The sequence below is a fragment of the Phoca vitulina genome, unplaced genomic scaffold, assembly GCF_004348235.1.
Source record: "Phoca vitulina isolate PV1807 unplaced genomic scaffold, GSC_HSeal_1.0 scaffold58, whole genome shotgun sequence".
In the NCBI taxonomy this organism is placed as follows: domain Eukaryota; kingdom Metazoa; phylum Chordata; class Mammalia; order Carnivora; family Phocidae; genus Phoca; species Phoca vitulina.
Window position 1 is genome coordinate 5,659,774 of NW_022589761.1, and position 16,747 is coordinate 5,676,520.

The 16,747-nt window shown below is 57.5% G+C and overlaps 1 protein-coding gene across 1 annotated transcript; it reads left to right on the forward strand.

The window, feature by feature from the left end:
- Positions 1-1,440: 1,440 nt before the first annotated feature.
- LSR (lipolysis stimulated lipoprotein receptor) lies at positions 1,441-16,246 on the forward strand. Its single transcript, XM_032390275.1, has 9 exons — positions 1,441-1,823; positions 3,028-3,372; positions 8,928-9,047; positions 11,507-11,653; positions 14,247-14,408; positions 14,561-14,620; positions 14,720-14,851; positions 15,109-15,737; positions 15,831-16,246. Exons 1-9 carry the CDS (start codon positions 1,715-1,717, stop codon positions 15,864-15,866), a joined length of 1,740 nt encoding a protein of 579 aa, XP_032246166.1. The 5' UTR covers positions 1,441-1,714; the 3' UTR covers positions 15,867-16,246.
- The last annotated feature ends 501 nt before the right edge of the window (positions 16,247-16,747 follow it).

Sequence of the window (16,747 nt, forward strand, 5' to 3'; positions counted from 1 at the left end):
GGCAATTTGATAAAGTAGAAGAGAGGTCACCAAGGGCTGGGGGGCAGGTAGGAATGGGGCGTTATTGTTGAATTGATACAGAGCTTATATTGGGGACAGGTAGGTAGGACTGGGAATGTAATTAATACCACTGAATTGTACACTTACAAATGGCTAAAATGGTAAGCACTATGGTATATTTTACCACACATACACAAAAAATAAAGAGGTGAGGGAGGGACGTGAAAGGGTTGAAATTTTATAAGAAATGACCTTTACGTAAAGCCCTAAAGGAGATGGAAGGTCGTGTGGCCATCTGCAGGAAGGGGGTGCGGGCAGAGGGAGTCGTAGTAAGGGCAATAGGCCAGAGGTGGGAGCCTGAGAGACACATTCCAGAACGGGGCAGAGGGGCCGCCAGTGTGGCTGAAGTTGAATGAGCCAGGGGGAGGGGGGAAGGAGGGGAGGTCAGAGAGGGCTCGGGCCACTATAGTTTGGTTTCTTCTGGGAAGGGGAGCCACAGGAAGGTTTTGAGCAGATAGATCTACGTGATCCGACCTGAATTTTAACAGGATGCAGTCGAACAAAACATCCCCGGGCACCGCACCGGCCAGCCAGCGGCCAGTTGGCGACCTCCAGGGAGTCCCTCCGAGAAAGCGCCTAGTGCTTCCCAGGTGGCGCTTCCCCTAGCAGCCTTGGGGGGGCAGAAGAGCCGCGCTGAACGCCCCGCGTTCCGGAGCCTCGACACGCCCCGCCCCCGGGCGCAGGTGGCCCAGGCCCTGGCGATCCTTAAGCGGAAACCTATCCCTACTTCCGCGCCTCCACTCGGCCCCTTTAAAAGAGCCAGAGTGTCCAGAGCGAGGGATGCCCGGGGACTGAACCGCGACTCGGGGGGGGGGGGGGGGGGGGGGGGGGGGGGGGACTTCCGAAAGAGAATTCCAACTTTTCCTGGACCTGATTCCCCTCGGGCGTCCCGAAGAGGGCAGACCTTCCTTTCCAGAAACTTCAGTCGGTTCTTTAAGTCATCTAAGCGGAAGACACAAGAGGCCCGTAGCGCCCCGGTGCCCCCTGGACCGGAGCCTCTCCCTGCCCAAAGCTCCACGCTTAGCCTCGTCCCTCCCCGCAGGATGTGCCTAGGCGGGTCCATCGCCAGCCGGGGAGAGGGGTGTGGGCAGAGCGGGGACAGGTGAGGGAGGGACCCGCCCCCCTCAACAGGTGAATCACTCCAGTTGGGCCTCGGTTTCCGTGAGTTACACTCTGCTCGGCTCCGCCCGGGGAAGGAGAGGGCAGGACAGGTTCCCCAGTCTGCAGGCGCCCTCCCGGCGGACTGGTCACTTGGTTCCGACCCTCGGGGCCGGAGCGCACCTGGGTCAGCCCACTTCCGGGGAGGGAGGTGGAGGAGCCCCTCCCCGCCGCCCACCCCCTGGCCCAGCCCTCTGCTCTCACCCAATGTACCTGGGCCGATCCATTCCCCAGAGTGCGCAGGGGGTGGAATGGCTCGGAGAGCGACAGTGGGTCAGGCAAGTTTCTCCCGAAAGCTGGAAGCGTGCTCCTCTTCCACGTTATTTCCACTCATTAAAGTCCTGGAACAGGGCAGAGTGGGCTTGGAATAGGGACAAGGAACGGAAGCGGGAAGGGGAGGAGCACGCACCCCTCCCAGCCTTGGTGCGCGCCGCGCCCCCTACCCTCTCGGTACCAAGTAGGGGACGCGCGGGCCGGACGCGCCCAGACGGCCGCGATGGCGCCAGTGGCCCGCGGGCTCCCCTGGGGGATGGGCCCCTGCCCGGCCTTTCGGGGCTGGGGCGCGGCCGTCTTCGTGTGGCTCTTTCTCAGAACCTTGTGCACAGGTACGGAGCGCCGGGCCTCTGGTGCGGCGGAACCGCGGGAGGGCACTATAGATGGGGCATGGATGGAGTTCTACACCGCCGACCAGGCTGCAGAGCTGGGGGAGGGGGAGAGCCGAGACTAGGATCTCCTGATCCCCAGGGTCTCGGGAAATCCCTTGGGTGCCAGAGTGAGGGGAAGTCCCCATTGGAGTCAGGGAGCGCTCCCCCGCCCTTGTTCAGAGACAGCAGGAAGTGAAACTCCCCGAACCGCGAGCGCTGGAGCGGCAAGGAGAATGGGACCCTTTGTGGTGTAGGGGTGAAGGACCACCCGATCACTGGGAAAGGCCGGGATGGGGACTTGGGCGCACCCCGAGATTTCTAAGTCTTGGGGTAACGGGGAGCGGGCACTCGAGGGACTGGATCAGACGCTTTCTGGAGAGAGAATTCAAGAAACCGTGCCTAGGCCTCGGGTGGGTGTAGGACCGGGGACTCCCCAGCCCCCAGTCCCACCCATGTCCCGCAGTATCTGCTTAAGGGTCTGGTGGGATGGACGTATGGACTTGGTGTGAAATCATCTTCTGCTGGCAAGCTTTCACCTGGATCGGGTGTTTGTTTGGGGCGGGGTGTGGAGGGGACTTTCTCTCTCCCCAAGCACTTTTGGTGTGTTCCTTTGAGATGGCTTTGGGTAGGGTGAGGTGGGACGCTGATGGAGACACTGTGGGGGCTTTACCTACTCCATAGCAAAATAGTTGAGTGAAAGAACTCCAAAATTCCACGCCCCCCCCCCCCCATCCACAAAGCCCGGTGTTACTTGGAACCTGTAGTGGTGGTTTTTGCGGTAGGACCTTGAGTGTGGTGGCTTTATGGTGGTCATTTGTGCTTTCCTGTATGGGCCACAGAGAGAGGTCCTTTCCCTGAGAGAATGGCTAAGGGAAGAGGGAGCTGGGTTCAGAGGCCACACTCTGGGAAGAGGGATGGACGGGATGTTCCAAGAAATCTGGCTGTGTGACCTTGTACTTGCCACTTTGGCCCCATGGGTCTAGAAAATGGGCACGATTATCGGAGCTTACCTCTCCCGTCCTGGGATTAAGAAACAATGTGTGCTAGGCACTCTGCAAAGCCATTACACTTGTAAATGTCAAGCGGGTGACAAGTGACGTTGCTCATTCCTGCAGCAGTACTTCCCCGAGCTCGCTCTCTCTGCTAACTGTCCTCTCGCCCTCAGCCCCGGCCAGCGCCATCCAGGTGACGGTGTCAGACCCCTACCACGTGGTGATCCTATTCCAGCCCGTGACCCTGCCCTGCACCTACCAATTGACCACAACCCCTACGGCACCCATCGTCATCTGGAAGTACAAGTCTTTCTGCCGGGACCGCATCGCCGATGCCTTCTCCCCGACCAGTGCTGACAACCAGCTCAATGCCCAGCTAGCAGCGGGTAACCCAGGCTACAACCCCTATGTGGAGTGCCAGGACAGCATGCGCACTGTCAGGGTCGTGGCCACCAAGCAGGGCAATGCTGTGACCCTGGGAGACTACTACCAGGGCCGAAGGATCACCATCACAGGAAGTATGTTGGGCGGGGCAGGGGGGCGGGGCGGGGCTTGCTGGGGTGGTGATGCCGGCTCCCTGTGCCCAGCCTCGTGTCCCCACCTGGCAGCTCTTGAACACCAGTGCCTGAAACGATTGATGAAGGGATCGATCCTTCCATCCGTCCATCCGTTCATCCATCTATGCTTTATTTAACAACAAAGGTTAATTGAGCACCTAAGATACGCAGGCGCTCTTTGAAGCTGGAAATAGAGCAGTAAACACATTCATCAAATCCCTTCCCTCCTGGAGCTTGCATTCCAGAGAGGGAGGCGAACAAGATAACACATGCTGGCAAGTGCTTGGAACATAAAATTGGGTAATGAAGAGAAGCAAGGGTTCTTTTTTTTTTTTTAAGATTTTATTTATTTATTTGACAGAGAGAGGCAGTGAGAGAGGGAACACAAGCAGGGGGGGTGGGAGAGGGAGAAGCAGGCTTCCCAGGGAGCAGGGAGCCCGATGCGGGGCTCGATCTCAGGACCCCGGGATCATGACCTGAGCCGAAGGCAGACGCTTAATGACTGAGCCACCCAGGCGCCCCAGGGGTTCTATAATAATACGAATACCAACAACAGTAAGTAAAATTTATGTAAGTAACAACTTATAAAGGGCCTCTTATGTGCCAGGCTCTAATCCAGGTTTATATGGATTAACTTATTTAGACCACACAGTAACCATGTGAGGAGGTTCTATTGTCACTTTATAGAGGCCCAGAGAGGTAAAGCAACTTGCGCAGGGTCACAAAGCTAGAAACAGAGCTGGGATTCTAAGTCGGCCACTTTGGGTCTCGTCTCCAAGCTTGTAACCCCTTTACTTGCCCGGGGTGGTCAGCAAAGGGCTTGCCACGGGGGTAACTTGAGTAAACTGACCGGATGAGAGATTTTAATGGATAAAGCCTCTGACTTGCCAGGCGCCTTAAGCACACTCTCTCCCGTGGAGTCCTCACGACCACATTGTGCACTCACAGCATCTGGGGCACAGAGAGGTTAAGTGGCTGTCTAGGCACACACCTAGGAAGGGGCTGGAGCTGGGATTTGAACCCAGGCGGCCCTCAGAAGCCTCGTACTTAACCGTAAACCTGCCAGCTAATAAGATGTGCCTACTGGGACTAAGTTAGGGGGAGGGAGAGAGCCGTTCGTTCATTCTTTTTGGTATTTACCGAGCATCTCCTAAGCGTCAGGCAGTGTTGTTGGTGCTGGGGATGTAAGTGGTGATCAAGACAGCCAAGGTCCCTGCCCTTGAGAAGGTGACATTCTAGTGAGACAGGTGGTAAACAGGCAGATAAAGAACAAGAGAATTTCAGGGAGTACTAAGTGCTACAAAGGAAGCCGGCTAGGACCAGGTGCTATATGGAATGACTCGGGGGTGCACACCTTAAAATCTTTTGCGAATGTGATTTTAGAATGACCAGACCCTAGAGAATCTTGAGGAAGGTGATGGGCTGCCGTGGGCGAGGGATGAACACTCAACCCACTTAATGGATTTAGCCTTTCACTGTCTTAAACAGGGATTAGAGTTTTAATCTTGGGCATGGGGACAGAGTGGGGAAGGAGCGTCCCTTTGCAGACCCCAAGAGACCAGGCAGGCACACTCAGTCTAGGGACCCAGCCTTTCAGTTGTATTTGGGGGAGGGACCGGACCTGCTTGCCCTGAATTTTCCTGAGCAGCTCGGCCCGAAGCATCCTGCTTTTCTGGCGGTGGGAGAGCTTCTTGGGGGTTCAACCTCTACAGGCCCCTCCCCTGTTACCCCGTGTCCTCTCGGGCCTGGACCAGGCATGACGGCCCAGCAGCCCGCTCAGGACAACCCAAAAAACTGAGGGTACCCTTGAAGGCTGGCTGGAATCATGCTTCCTCTGCTGAGTCTAAAATTCCAGAGTGACCCTCAGGCTCTCCTGGAGGTAGACTCTTCGTGTTCCAGAGGCCCCCTGGCTTTGGGTGTTTCAAGCCGCCTTGACGTGCTGTTGTGTTTGATACGGGCCATAATTTGTAAATATCCATTGTGTGTATGTCCTCTCAGGAAGCCCGGGAGCTGCAGGAGCTTCCTCCATTTCAGCTTTGAGGATGGAGAAAAGTGGACCTCCTTCTGGTGCTCTTGGGGTCACCAGCTGTCTAGGTTTTAACCGAAAGTTGTCCTAGGCAAACTATAATGGTGCGCACCCTTGGGGTCCGGCAGCCCGGGGTGGCTTCCACTACCCCTCCATCCATCTCTGCTCTGGCTGATGGGGAGCACCGGGATAGGAGCCTTGTTTCTACCTCGCCAGGCTGCTTGGGGCTCCTGAGACCCCTGAAAGGAAAGCTGCCTCTGCTCTATGTGGATAAGGAAGCAGAGGCCCAGGGGTATGGAGAAGGCCCAGCTTCTGTTCTCAGCGGAAGACCCAGCATCTTCTCCTGGTACCTGAAACAATGAGGGCAATGCCCGGCCCAGCTGGTGTCAGAACCAGACACAGACCAGGAACAGGGTGTGCCTTGCAGGAAGGAGGTGGGCCCAAGCCTTAGAATTGATCAAAAGAAGCTGGAAGGCCATATTTTTTTGCGGGTTTTGAAAACATTATGCAGGCCAAACAAAACACATTGAGGCCAGGATCCGGCCCCCTGGAGCCCAGATTTCAACTCCCAGCCTGTGAACTTTTGCAGGAGCAGGGGGTTCCTGTCCAGCTCCTCAGCATTGTGCAGGGACCTGCCCCTGAGCTCTGACTGGGGAAAGATATGGTTGGAGTCTGATTTAAGGATATAGGTGGAAAATCGATGGGCTGACGGGGTGTTACAGAGAATCAGAAAGATTGGGGAGCATGTAGTTCAGCATTGTATAAGGATTCAATGAAAGCACAGAGAGAGCTCAATACTCTGTGGCTAGATGCATGACCGCGGAGGGGAGTCATGTCCTCCACCCCTTTCACGGCTCCTCAGGTTACCTTACATGAAAGCCTTCCCCCAGTCCCCCCTGAAATTTGCACAACTCCCACCTCCACTTTGGTACTTTCCCTGATTGGTTTTCTCCATACTGCTTATCACCATCTGATATGTGATCTATTTACAGTTTTTATTTGTCTTTCTTTCCCGGTTAGGATCTGAGCTCCATATAGGAGCAGGGATTTATGTCTGCTCGCTGTCACAGTGCTTCTTAAATGTGTCGGTTGGAGGGCCGCTGGGCTCTTTTTTTTTTTTTTCACTCTTAAATTCTTCCAAGAACCTTGTTTTTATAATTAGCAAGCTGAGAGAAGTTTAAAAAATACTCAAGATGAGGGCACCTAGGTGGCTCAGTTAGTTGGGCAGCTGCCTTCGGCTCGGGTCATGATCCTGGAGTCCCGGGATCGAGTCCCACATCGGGCTCCCTGCTCGGCTGGGGGTCTGCTTCTCCCTCTGACCCTCTTCCCTCTCGTGCTCTCTGTCTCTCATTCTCTCTCTCTCAAGTAAATAAATAAAATCTTCAAAAAAAAATACTCAAGATGACAATAACAAACTCATTAGCGGTTAACATAAAAAACATGCTTTTTATGAAAAATGACCATATTTTCCAAAACACAGCAAAAAACCTTAATGAGAAGTATGGCATTGCTTTAGCTTTATATTTTTGCCCGTCTCCTTCAAGTCTGCCTGAATAGAACAAGCTGGATTCTCAAAGCTGCTTCTGCATTCAATTTATTGTGACAGCACCTGTCCTGTAGCCTCTGGAGGACTTCAGGGCACACTCATGAGAGTTTCCGTGAAAAAGGCAAATAACATCTTAGTAATATTATGATAATAACTTTGACCTCAAGGCTGCCCTGAAAAGATCTGGCGGAACCCCGGGGTCCATAGATCAGACTTCGAGAACATTCGTTCTTTAGTACACCAGGTGCCTCAGATACTGCCGGGAACATAGGGTGCATTCGGGAATTACGTGTTGAATATTGAAATAGTGTATCAGGTGCCAGTTTGAATATAGCCATGTGTCCAGAATGCTGGAATAGATGACAAGAGCTAAGGAAGGGGAGCATGAAGAGGGAAGGGGTTCATTTCCAGGTCCTGGCCAAGGCCCCCGTGTCAAGCACTGGGGACTTGGCAGTGGCTGAGACAGGCCAGATTCTGCTTGCATGGAGCCCACATTCTCCTGGGCGTGGGGTCATGCACGGTCAGCCCCTCAGCTGGCTGGCACAGTCCAGCAGTCAGGTGGGGGTTATGCTTGCAGGATGGAACCCGCCCTGTGAGCATCTGGGAGCCCAGTGCCAGCCAGAGGGAGTAGCAGGAGCCCTGGCAGGTATGGGCCCAGCATCTTGGGGGACGGCGAGGAGACCAATATGTCTGGAGTCTGGTGAGCGAAGGAGAACCACAGGGTTGAGGCTGATGTGGTAACCAGTAGCCAGATCTTGCCAAGGACCTTACAGGCTGGGGTTAGGTGCTTGTAATGGTGTAGGAAGACATCAGCAGGAGGGTTTTTCTTTTTTCTTTTCTTTCTTTTTTTTTTTTTAGGAAGAGAGTGGGAGTGTGGGGGAGGGGCAGAGGGAGGGAGAGAGAATCTCCAGCAGACTCCCTGCTGAGCGCGCTGCCTGCCATGGGGCTCGATCTCATGACCCTGAGATCACAACCTGAGCCGAAGTCAGGAGCCCCAGGAGGGTTTTTCTGTAGACGTGGGGTCTTCTGAAGAAGGAAGAAGGCTCCCGTTCTTTCATTCCCTCCGCAGTGGACTGGTGCCCTGGTGGGTGCCGGGTGGTGCAGCCTGGGGCGCGCACAGTCACCCCCGTCCGAGCCGCCATGGAGAAGGGCAGTGGGCACGTGGGGCAGGGAGGTAGGCAGGTCGGCGAGAGCCGCAGGGGAGCTCCGGGGGTGCTCACCTCGCCCGTTCCGGTCTGCCATCCTCCACGAGTCGCCCGTGGTCCCACCCTGTCCCACGGGAGTGAATGGCCGAAGGGATTTAACTAATTAGGGCCTGAGGAGCAGAGAGGAAACCGGATGTGCTGAAAGACTTTCATTACTGCCCTAATTGACGGGCTCCTCGCCCGCCTGAGCGTCCCAAGCCCTGGGCCTGACCTGGAATGCGGGGCTGACGACTCGGGAACCGGGGGCGGCCCTCGGCTCCGTCTCCCAGTCACTCCTTCTCATGCCTGGGCGGCACCTGATTCTTGGAATCTGGCCTGTTTATCTCGGCCTCGCCACCCAGGCCCCTTGCCCCTGGGGCTACACCAGGCTCTGGGTGGTTCGTGTCGGGGAGTTACTTTGCTGTGAGGAGGGGTACCAGGATGGCTGTAGGTCTGCAGCCCAGGCTCCAGGGTCGGCCCATCCGGTTCCAGCACTGATGACTGTGACAGGGCGGAGTGGGTAATCTTGCCAGGCCTCGTTTCTCACCTACAAGACAGGAAAGGTAACAGGACCCACCTCACAGACTTGTTGAAATACCCCGTGTTAAGTAAGTGTTTACAACAGACCCTAAACAGTAGCACGCCCTCGGTATGAATTGTCTAACGTTCCCTTGGGCCGTCTGCAGCCCTGCGCTCCTGACGTGCATGGGGAGGCTCCGGTCCCCTCCCCCGACGTGTCCTCATCCCTCTCCTGTTGCAGATGCTGACCTGACCTTTGAGCAGACGGGTTGGGGGGACAGTGGCGTGTATTACTGCTCCGTGGTCTCGGCCCAGGACCTCCAGGGGAACAACGAGGCCTATGCAGAGCTCATCGTCCTGGGTGAGTGGGTTGGGCCCTGAGGGCCTGGGAAGGGGTCGGGAACCGGGATCAGGGCCTCTTCCTCAGCTGCTTCTGTATGTCTGCCCTCTGCCCTTCAGCTCACTCTCTGGACTCTGTCGCTGCTTCATTCTCTTCTCATGGCACCGCCAGTCACTGGGGCTTCTCTCTGCCCTGCACCCCAGGCAGGGGCCCCTCCCCCCAACATTTCAAATAAGCCAGAGCCAAACTGGAGAGTGGAGAGAATTGGGGACTCTACCTCTTCCCGGTCTCCTTTTTTTTTAAATCCCCAAACTTTCAGAGTTAATTGGCAGGGAGTGAAGAGGGAAGATGGTGTGTCTCACTGGGGGGAGACCGGACCCAGCCCTTGCCACGTCCGCAGGGCCGCCGCTCACCCTGCGGCCCTGGCCAAAGCTCAGGAACCTCACCCTCCGCCCCGCAGGGAGGGCGCTGTGTGGCTGACGCAGTGAGGCCGCCGCCCCATGCTCAAGGCCAGGGTAGGGTCATCCATCGGCAGCCCCCGTCTGGCCGCGAGGCCCCCCGCCATGTGGGGAAGGGACGCTGCCATTAGCCGCATGCCCTGTTCTTAGCCAGCACATTCGGGCTCGGGAGGCGCTGCCGGGCTGAACGTTGCCATCATCACCCGCATGATGCAAGGAAACGCATGTGTGAATGAGCACACATGACGGGGGCGTGCCCCAAGGTGTTCCGATCACGACAGAATTCGCGTGTGGGTGACAGAATGCACACAGCAGGGACCCGGAGAAATCCGGGTGTCTGTGGGCCAAACGCACAGCCTACATCAGCATTTCTCAAAACGCAGCGTCAGGACCTGCTTAACACTGTAAAAAAAAACCCTAGAGGATCTCAAAGAGTTTGTGTGTAAGTTTTTGTGGGTGATGATAGTTGCTTAACGTGACAGATTGAGAGCAGGAAATTTTTAAAGCGCAAGGCATGTGAGCACGCCATCCACTGTCACCAGGGCGATGAGGCCACCACTCCTCACGGAGCCTCTGGAACACCTGTGGGAGAGCACCTGCCCGCGAAAAAGGCAGATGAGACTTGGTGTTACTCCGAAAGCGGTCTTGGCCTCATGGGCAGGACCACGCTTTGGGAGCCCCTGCTTTGCATGCTAGAACCTACTCGTGGGGGCAGGTGGCGCAGAGCTTTGCAGACTTAGAGCCGGGTGTGTGGGTGCCCCCGCGATCCGACACTCGTGGGGCGCAGAGAACCGGTGGCACCTAAGGGGAGTGGGCCTCGGAGTTTGTACAGGGGACAGAATGCGTGCAATGAGCTGGAACTGAGGGCCATTCTGTGATTTTTATGGGCTGTGGGCACTTCTGCCTTCATGGGCCTCTTCCTTCGTATTAAAAAATTAGACATTTTGTGATTGCATTGCTGTAAAGACGATTCATTATTATAGATTGGGTGTTACTATTTTTTTCTTCAGATTTTAAAATAAAATGAAAACATCTAGGGCACTGTGCCTACCTTGCCTGATGGAACAGGACTATCCGTCTCGCCAGGAGATGGAACCCTTGGGGGTGATAGGACCCGTGTATGTGGAGCAGATGGGGGACCCACACTTGAGGCTGAACCTTCAGAACCCACAGGACGTGTTCTGGAACACCCTGGGGCAACAGAATTCCCCATGGCATGAGAGAGTGGGTGAATTATGGGGTGGAAGCCTTCTGGAAAACACTGACATGGTCTGGGGGGGGGGGTTGCAAGAGCCATGTGCTAGGACCCTCGTAGACCACCAACCCCTCTGCTGCAGGACATACCCTCACCCTGAAGAGCCTAGAGCGTGGCTTCAGGGTAGGGGCGGGCTGGGCTGGCCCTGCCAGCGTAATCTGTCTCTCTTTTGTCCCTCCAGGCAGGACCTCGGGGGTGGCAGAGCTCTTACCTGGTTTTCAGGCGGGGCCCATGGAAGGTACGGGGTGGAGCCCCCCCATCCTAAACACCGCTCCCTGTGGACCCCCACTAACCCCACCTGACTCCAACTCCGTGGTGTCTAGTGACCTGGCTCTGGGGTTTGGGGTGGGCCGGGCTGGCTGAGGAGGGGCCTGGGGTGCAGGCAGGGGGCTCTTGTTGACTGGCGCCTGCAGGGATCTTCTAGAGGGTGGCATCCGGGCAGCTGGCTCTCTGTCCCTCCTCTGCAGCTACGTCCTGTTCTTGCTCCGGCCAGGTCAGCTCTGGTTTTCTGCTCTGCCAGAGGAGCCCAGTGCAAGTTCCCTGAATTCGGGGCTGGCCCCGGGTGGTAGAGGGTGAGTGCCCCTCTGCTGCTGAGGCCCCTGCATGTGGCTGGGGAATGCAGCAGGGGTCGCAGCTTCCCCAGGAAGCTTCACAAATAGCCTCGCCTTCCCCCTGACTCTGCATCGCCCCCACTGTGCCTGTGTCCCCGTGTCCCTGTGTCCCCCCCAGGCCTCCTGCTCACGACCTGTTCTCCTCTCTCTCTGCAGACTGGCTGTTCGTGGTCGTGGTCTGCTTGGCTGCCTTCCTCGTCTTCCTCCTCCTGGGCATCTGCTGGTGTCAGTGCTGTCCCCACACCTGCTGCTGTTATGTCCGGTGCCCCTGCTGCCCGGACAGGTGCTGTTGCCCGGAGGCGCGTAAGTGCCCCTCACGTGCCCACCCCTGCATGCCTCCCTCCTGGCTTGCAGGGTGGGAGGCGGCCGTCCGCTGGCTTCCCAGGACAGCGCTGTGGCCTGGAGGGCGGGAGGTGAGCAGTCTGGGAGAAGGTGGGCCAAGGAGGCTCTGCTGTTTGAGATGACCGTTTACATACACTTCCAACTTTGCATTCATTTTAAACTTTCACTTAGAGTTGTTTTGAAAGCATCATTTATGCGCATGGTAAAAAAAAATTGTCAGATAGTACAAAACATCATTCACTGGGAAGTACAGCTTCCTTTTCTTTTTTTTTTCCAAAGATTTTATTTATTTGAGAGCAAGAGAGAGCGAAAGAGAACGGGGGGGGGGGGGGGGGGGGATGGGCAGAGGGAGAGGGAGCAGCAGACTCCCTGCTGAGCAGGAACCCTGAGGCCAGGGGGACTGCAACCCAGGACCCTGAGATCATGACCTGAGCTGAAGGCAGGTGCTTAACCGACTGAGCCACCCAGGAGCCCCAGTAAAGCTCCCTTTAAAAATAAAATCTTAAATGAAAAAGGTAAGAAACCAAACAAGGTTTACAGCACTAATATAATTTACACAATTAAAAAAACCCACATCCACACAAGCACACTGGGTTTTACGCAGATACTATGTTTAAGGACATCTAGCACATCCCGAGTAGGTACCTGGGGGGCTGGGGGATGGGAGTGGGGCCAGAGATGAAGGGGGAAAGAGCAAACAAAACAGGGAAGGGGGAAGCAAAGGAGAAGGCGGAGTCTCCCTCTTGCCACCGCCCCATTTCCCCTCCTCAGGGATGGCATTGTTGCCAGTTCCTTCCAGAGTGCCCGGGGATGGCCGCAGCTCTGCTCAGTCCAAGAGGCTTTCACAGTGAAATCACGGGCAGTCGTTGTTGGCTTAGGCAGGTGGAGGTTGGAGGCCTGGCTGGATGTGTTACCTGCTTGGAAGCCTAAGGAGTGACTTCCCCTCGTGTGGCTGGCACTTAGTGCGGGGCTCAGCCTACATAAAATGCTCCTCGCCCACTAGCTGCTGGCCATGTTGCTGTCAACACTGGTCATGACCGGGGCCAGGAAGCACACTGGAGCCGTGCCGGGGCCACTGTGTGACCTCAGACAAGCAGTGCTCACTCTCTGAGCCGGTTTCCTTCTTTAGAAGGTTCCCACGAGGTGTTGCGAGCATTAAGGGAAGACTGGGTGCAAGCACCCAGCACAGGGCCGCCGCTCAGTCCTTACTGGCTGATTTCCTGATCCTTGAACTCACCACTGGACAACTGGACCCTCAAAGTATTGCTGCCCTGAGACAAATCCACTGCTCTCTGGGGGCTGATGCTGGCCATCCTGTGTCTCTTGTCCTTTCTAGTTGAGGGCCTCAGCCTCAGGCAGTGGGTGTTAGTCCCAATCACAGGTGCAGGGGACCCCCCCCCCGCAGGGGGCTGCAACCAAGTTTGCAGTTATTACCCCAGTGATTAAGGCTGGGGCCAGAAAGGCCGGTGTCTGTCCCAAGGCCACGCTCCTCCCGTCCCGAGACGCTGATACCTCAAGCAGAGGACCCATTAACTCACTGCCGTGGGCTGCCAGCGTGCACCCTGTTACTCTCGCCAGGGCCACAACCCTGCCGAGGCGGCTGGGAACAGCAACTCGCACAGCGAGTTATAAAATGCCCGCTCCCCCGAGCTACCGAGGGGCCTCTCCTGGGGCCGCTGAGCACTGAGCCTCCTGCTTCCAAACTGAAGCAGAGCAGGGAGCTTGCGGAGCCTCCCATTTCCCTGTCCCAATCCCAGGGAGGAAGCAACTTGCTCAGTCAGGCCAAGTGACTTCAAGCAAGCCACCTGAACCCTGCCTCTTGCTTGGGGAGGAAGGCAGCAGGGAGGATTTGCCCTTGAGCTGTCAAGCCTAGCACCAGGCGGGGGCTGGCTGGGGGTGGGTGTGGCCCTGGGGTTGGAAACACTAGAGGTACTTTGAGGAGTTACTTGGCTGCTTGGCCGAGGCAAGTGAACGCTGAGGCTCCCACACATTTGCCTCAGAATGATTCCCATTGCATCTGGGCCTGGAGAACCCAGCAGCCATGAGAGGGGAGTGGGCATGGGATTCCTCCCCCGCCCCCCCCATGGTGGCTCAGCTGCCAAAGGGGAACACTTGAATCCCGCTAGAGGTCTAGCACATGGGCCTTATCTGAAGGGGCACCTGCCCCCTGCTGCTCTGTAAGAACTCAGGCCCAGGGTGGCGTCATCTCCTGATGAGGCGGCTAGAGAGCTGGGATTTTCAGTAAAACCCCATCAAATGTGGGCAAACCATCATATAGTCAAACAAACGCATTGGCTAGCCAGATGAGGGTCATGGGCTGCCAGTGTGCACCCCCTCCCCAAAAACCTGTGTGAGGAAACCCAGAGGAGCTGTGGATTCAATGAAGCTGATGGCGCGAGTCTCAGGAACCCTGCAGAAACCAATCCAAGCGCCTAGGGAAGCCCCACAGCTCGGGGGTTGGGAAGAAGGTCCAGGCACGTGTCCCTGCAGACCCTCCAACCCTGGAGGGCGGCATGGCTCCTGGCTGCCTTCTCATACCGTGTGTCCTCCCCAGTGTATGCCGCAGGCAAAGCGGCCACCTCGGGCGTCCCAAGCATCTATGCCCCCAGCACCTATGCTCACCTGTCCCCTGCCAAGACCCCGCCCCCACCAGCCATGATTCCCATGGGCCCCATCTACAACGGGTACCCTGGAGACTTCGACAGGAATAGCTCAGGTGAGGCCTGGGGGAGCTGGGAGCAGCTGGGGCAGGGGTAGGCTGGGCATTTGGGCACTGAGGGGTCTGGGGCTGGAGGAAAGGGGACTGGAGGCTGGGCCTGGAGGGCTTTGTTCCAGGTGGGCGGCCACTGACAGTCGAATCTCCCTCAGTTGGCGGCCACAGCTCCCAGGTACCCCTGCTTCGTGACACAGACAGCAGTGTGACCTCTGGTGAGAACCAATTGTTACAAGGTTGGACATGTCTTTACGGGAGGGGGCGGGGTCAGCGTCTGTTCTCCTAAACTGATGGCCTCCATTTCCTGTCCTTAGAAGTCCGCAGTGGCTACAGGATCCAGGCCAGCCAGCAGGATGACTCCATGCGGGTCCTATACTACATGGAGAAAGAGCTGGCCAACTTTGACCCTTCTCGACCTGGTGCCCCCAATGGCCGTGTAGAGCGGGGTGAGTGGGATCCTTGCGGTTTGAGGGGTGCCTGAGTGGGGAGGGAGAAACCCCAGGGATGCTTGCTGCAAATCCTGGACATAGTACCGCCTTCCCTACCATGGCCACAGTGAGAAGTGTACAACACCCTCCGTGTCAACACTTAAAAGATGAGAAGTCTAGGGCCCCCTAGAAAGTGTATGAGCCAAGTGGGTGACTCCGCTGGGCCCTGGAGTTCCGGACCTCCCAGCAGTCAGTGACACCCCCCTTCTCTACAGCCATGAGTGAAGTTACCTCCCTCCACGAGGACGACTTGAGATCCCGGCCTTCCCGAGGTCCTGCCCTTACTCCAATCCGGGATGAGGAATGGGGTCGCCACTCCCCTCGAAGTCCCAGACGGTGGGAGCAAGAGCCCCCGGTAGAGCGGCCAGGGAGTGACTGGGGGGCCGGGCGGCCCCGTGCCCGATCTGTGGATGCTCTGGATGACCTCACCCGGCCGAGCTCTGCTGAATCTGGGAGGAGGTCTCCCCCAAGTAGGGGGAGGAGAGGTCAAGCCTATAGACCACCCAGAAGCCGAAGCCGAGATGACCTCTATGATCAAGATGACCCAAGGGAATTTCCACACTCCCGGAATTCCCACTACGATGACTTCAGATCTAGAGACCGCCCTCATGCTGACCCTAGGTCCCGCCACCACCGCTCCCGGGACCCTCGGGAGGATGGCTCCAGGTCTGGGGACCCCCAATATGATGGGCGGCTACTGGAAGAGGCCTTGAGGAAAAAGGGGCCAGCTGAGAGGAGGAGACCTTACAGGGAGGAAGAGGAGGAGGAGGCCTACTACCCTCCAGCGCCTCCCCCTTACTCTGAGACGGACTCCCAGGCCTCACGCGAGCGGAGGCTTAAGAAGGTGAGTGAACAATCCTTCCAGGCTTTAAGACCCTTCCTGGACCCTCTCCTCCAGTCGTCCCCAGCTCACACCCTTTTTCTTTCTCCCTTGCAGAACTTGGCCCTGAGTCGGGAAAGTTTAATCGTCTGATCTCACTTTTTCTATGTACCTTTTGTACTTTTTTTTTTTTTTTAATTTGAGGGACTTATTGATGATTTTGCCCTCCTAAGTCTAATAAAACTTACGATCACAAGGCCTGTGTCTAGAGGGAGGTGTTTCTTTTGCTGCGCGAGGTGGGTAGCCCGGGCAGCTGCTGTGTCTGTGTGTGCGTGCCTGCGAGTCTGCAGAAGGCCGCGCGTCCAGCTTTCTCCCAGGACTCGCATCCTGGGCTAGGAGGGAAGCACCGGCTCTGCCTTCCTCCCCGGGCCAGGAGTACGTGCCCCACGCTGACTCCGCCCGGCCCTGCGTGCGCGCCCCGGCCCCGCCCAGTCGTGCGCATGCGCCCCGGACCTCCGCCGTCGCGCACCTCCGACCAGCCGCCGGGAGCGCGCGTGCGCGCTCCTCTCCCCTTCAACCCCGTTCACCTCCCCCCCCAAACTCCGACCTACTTTACTGTTTCCAAACCCCGCGGCCTGCCTCGTCCCCGGCGACCAGAGCCCCTCCTCCGGGTCCCCCGGCGTTCTATCCGGGCCCGCGTTCCTCTCGGGCGGCCCGCCGGCGGGTGCCAGGCGGCCGCCGAGGCGACGACGGCGACCTCGCGCCCCGCCGAGACCCGGGCCCGCGCGCGCCCGCCCGCCATCGGAGACACACAGCGCGCGCGCTCCCCGGGGGCTGCCCTCCCCCCGCGCGCGTCGGCCCCGGGCTCGCGCCGCCGCCGCCGCCGCCGCCGCCGCCGCGCGCGCGCAGCTCAAGTAAAGGAGGAAAAAAAAGGGGGAAAAAATAGAAAGCAGCGGCGGCTGCAGCAGTGATCCGCCGCCGGACTGGGCCAGGCCGGGCGGCGGACGCGCGAGCCGGCGATCCAGGGGAGAGGC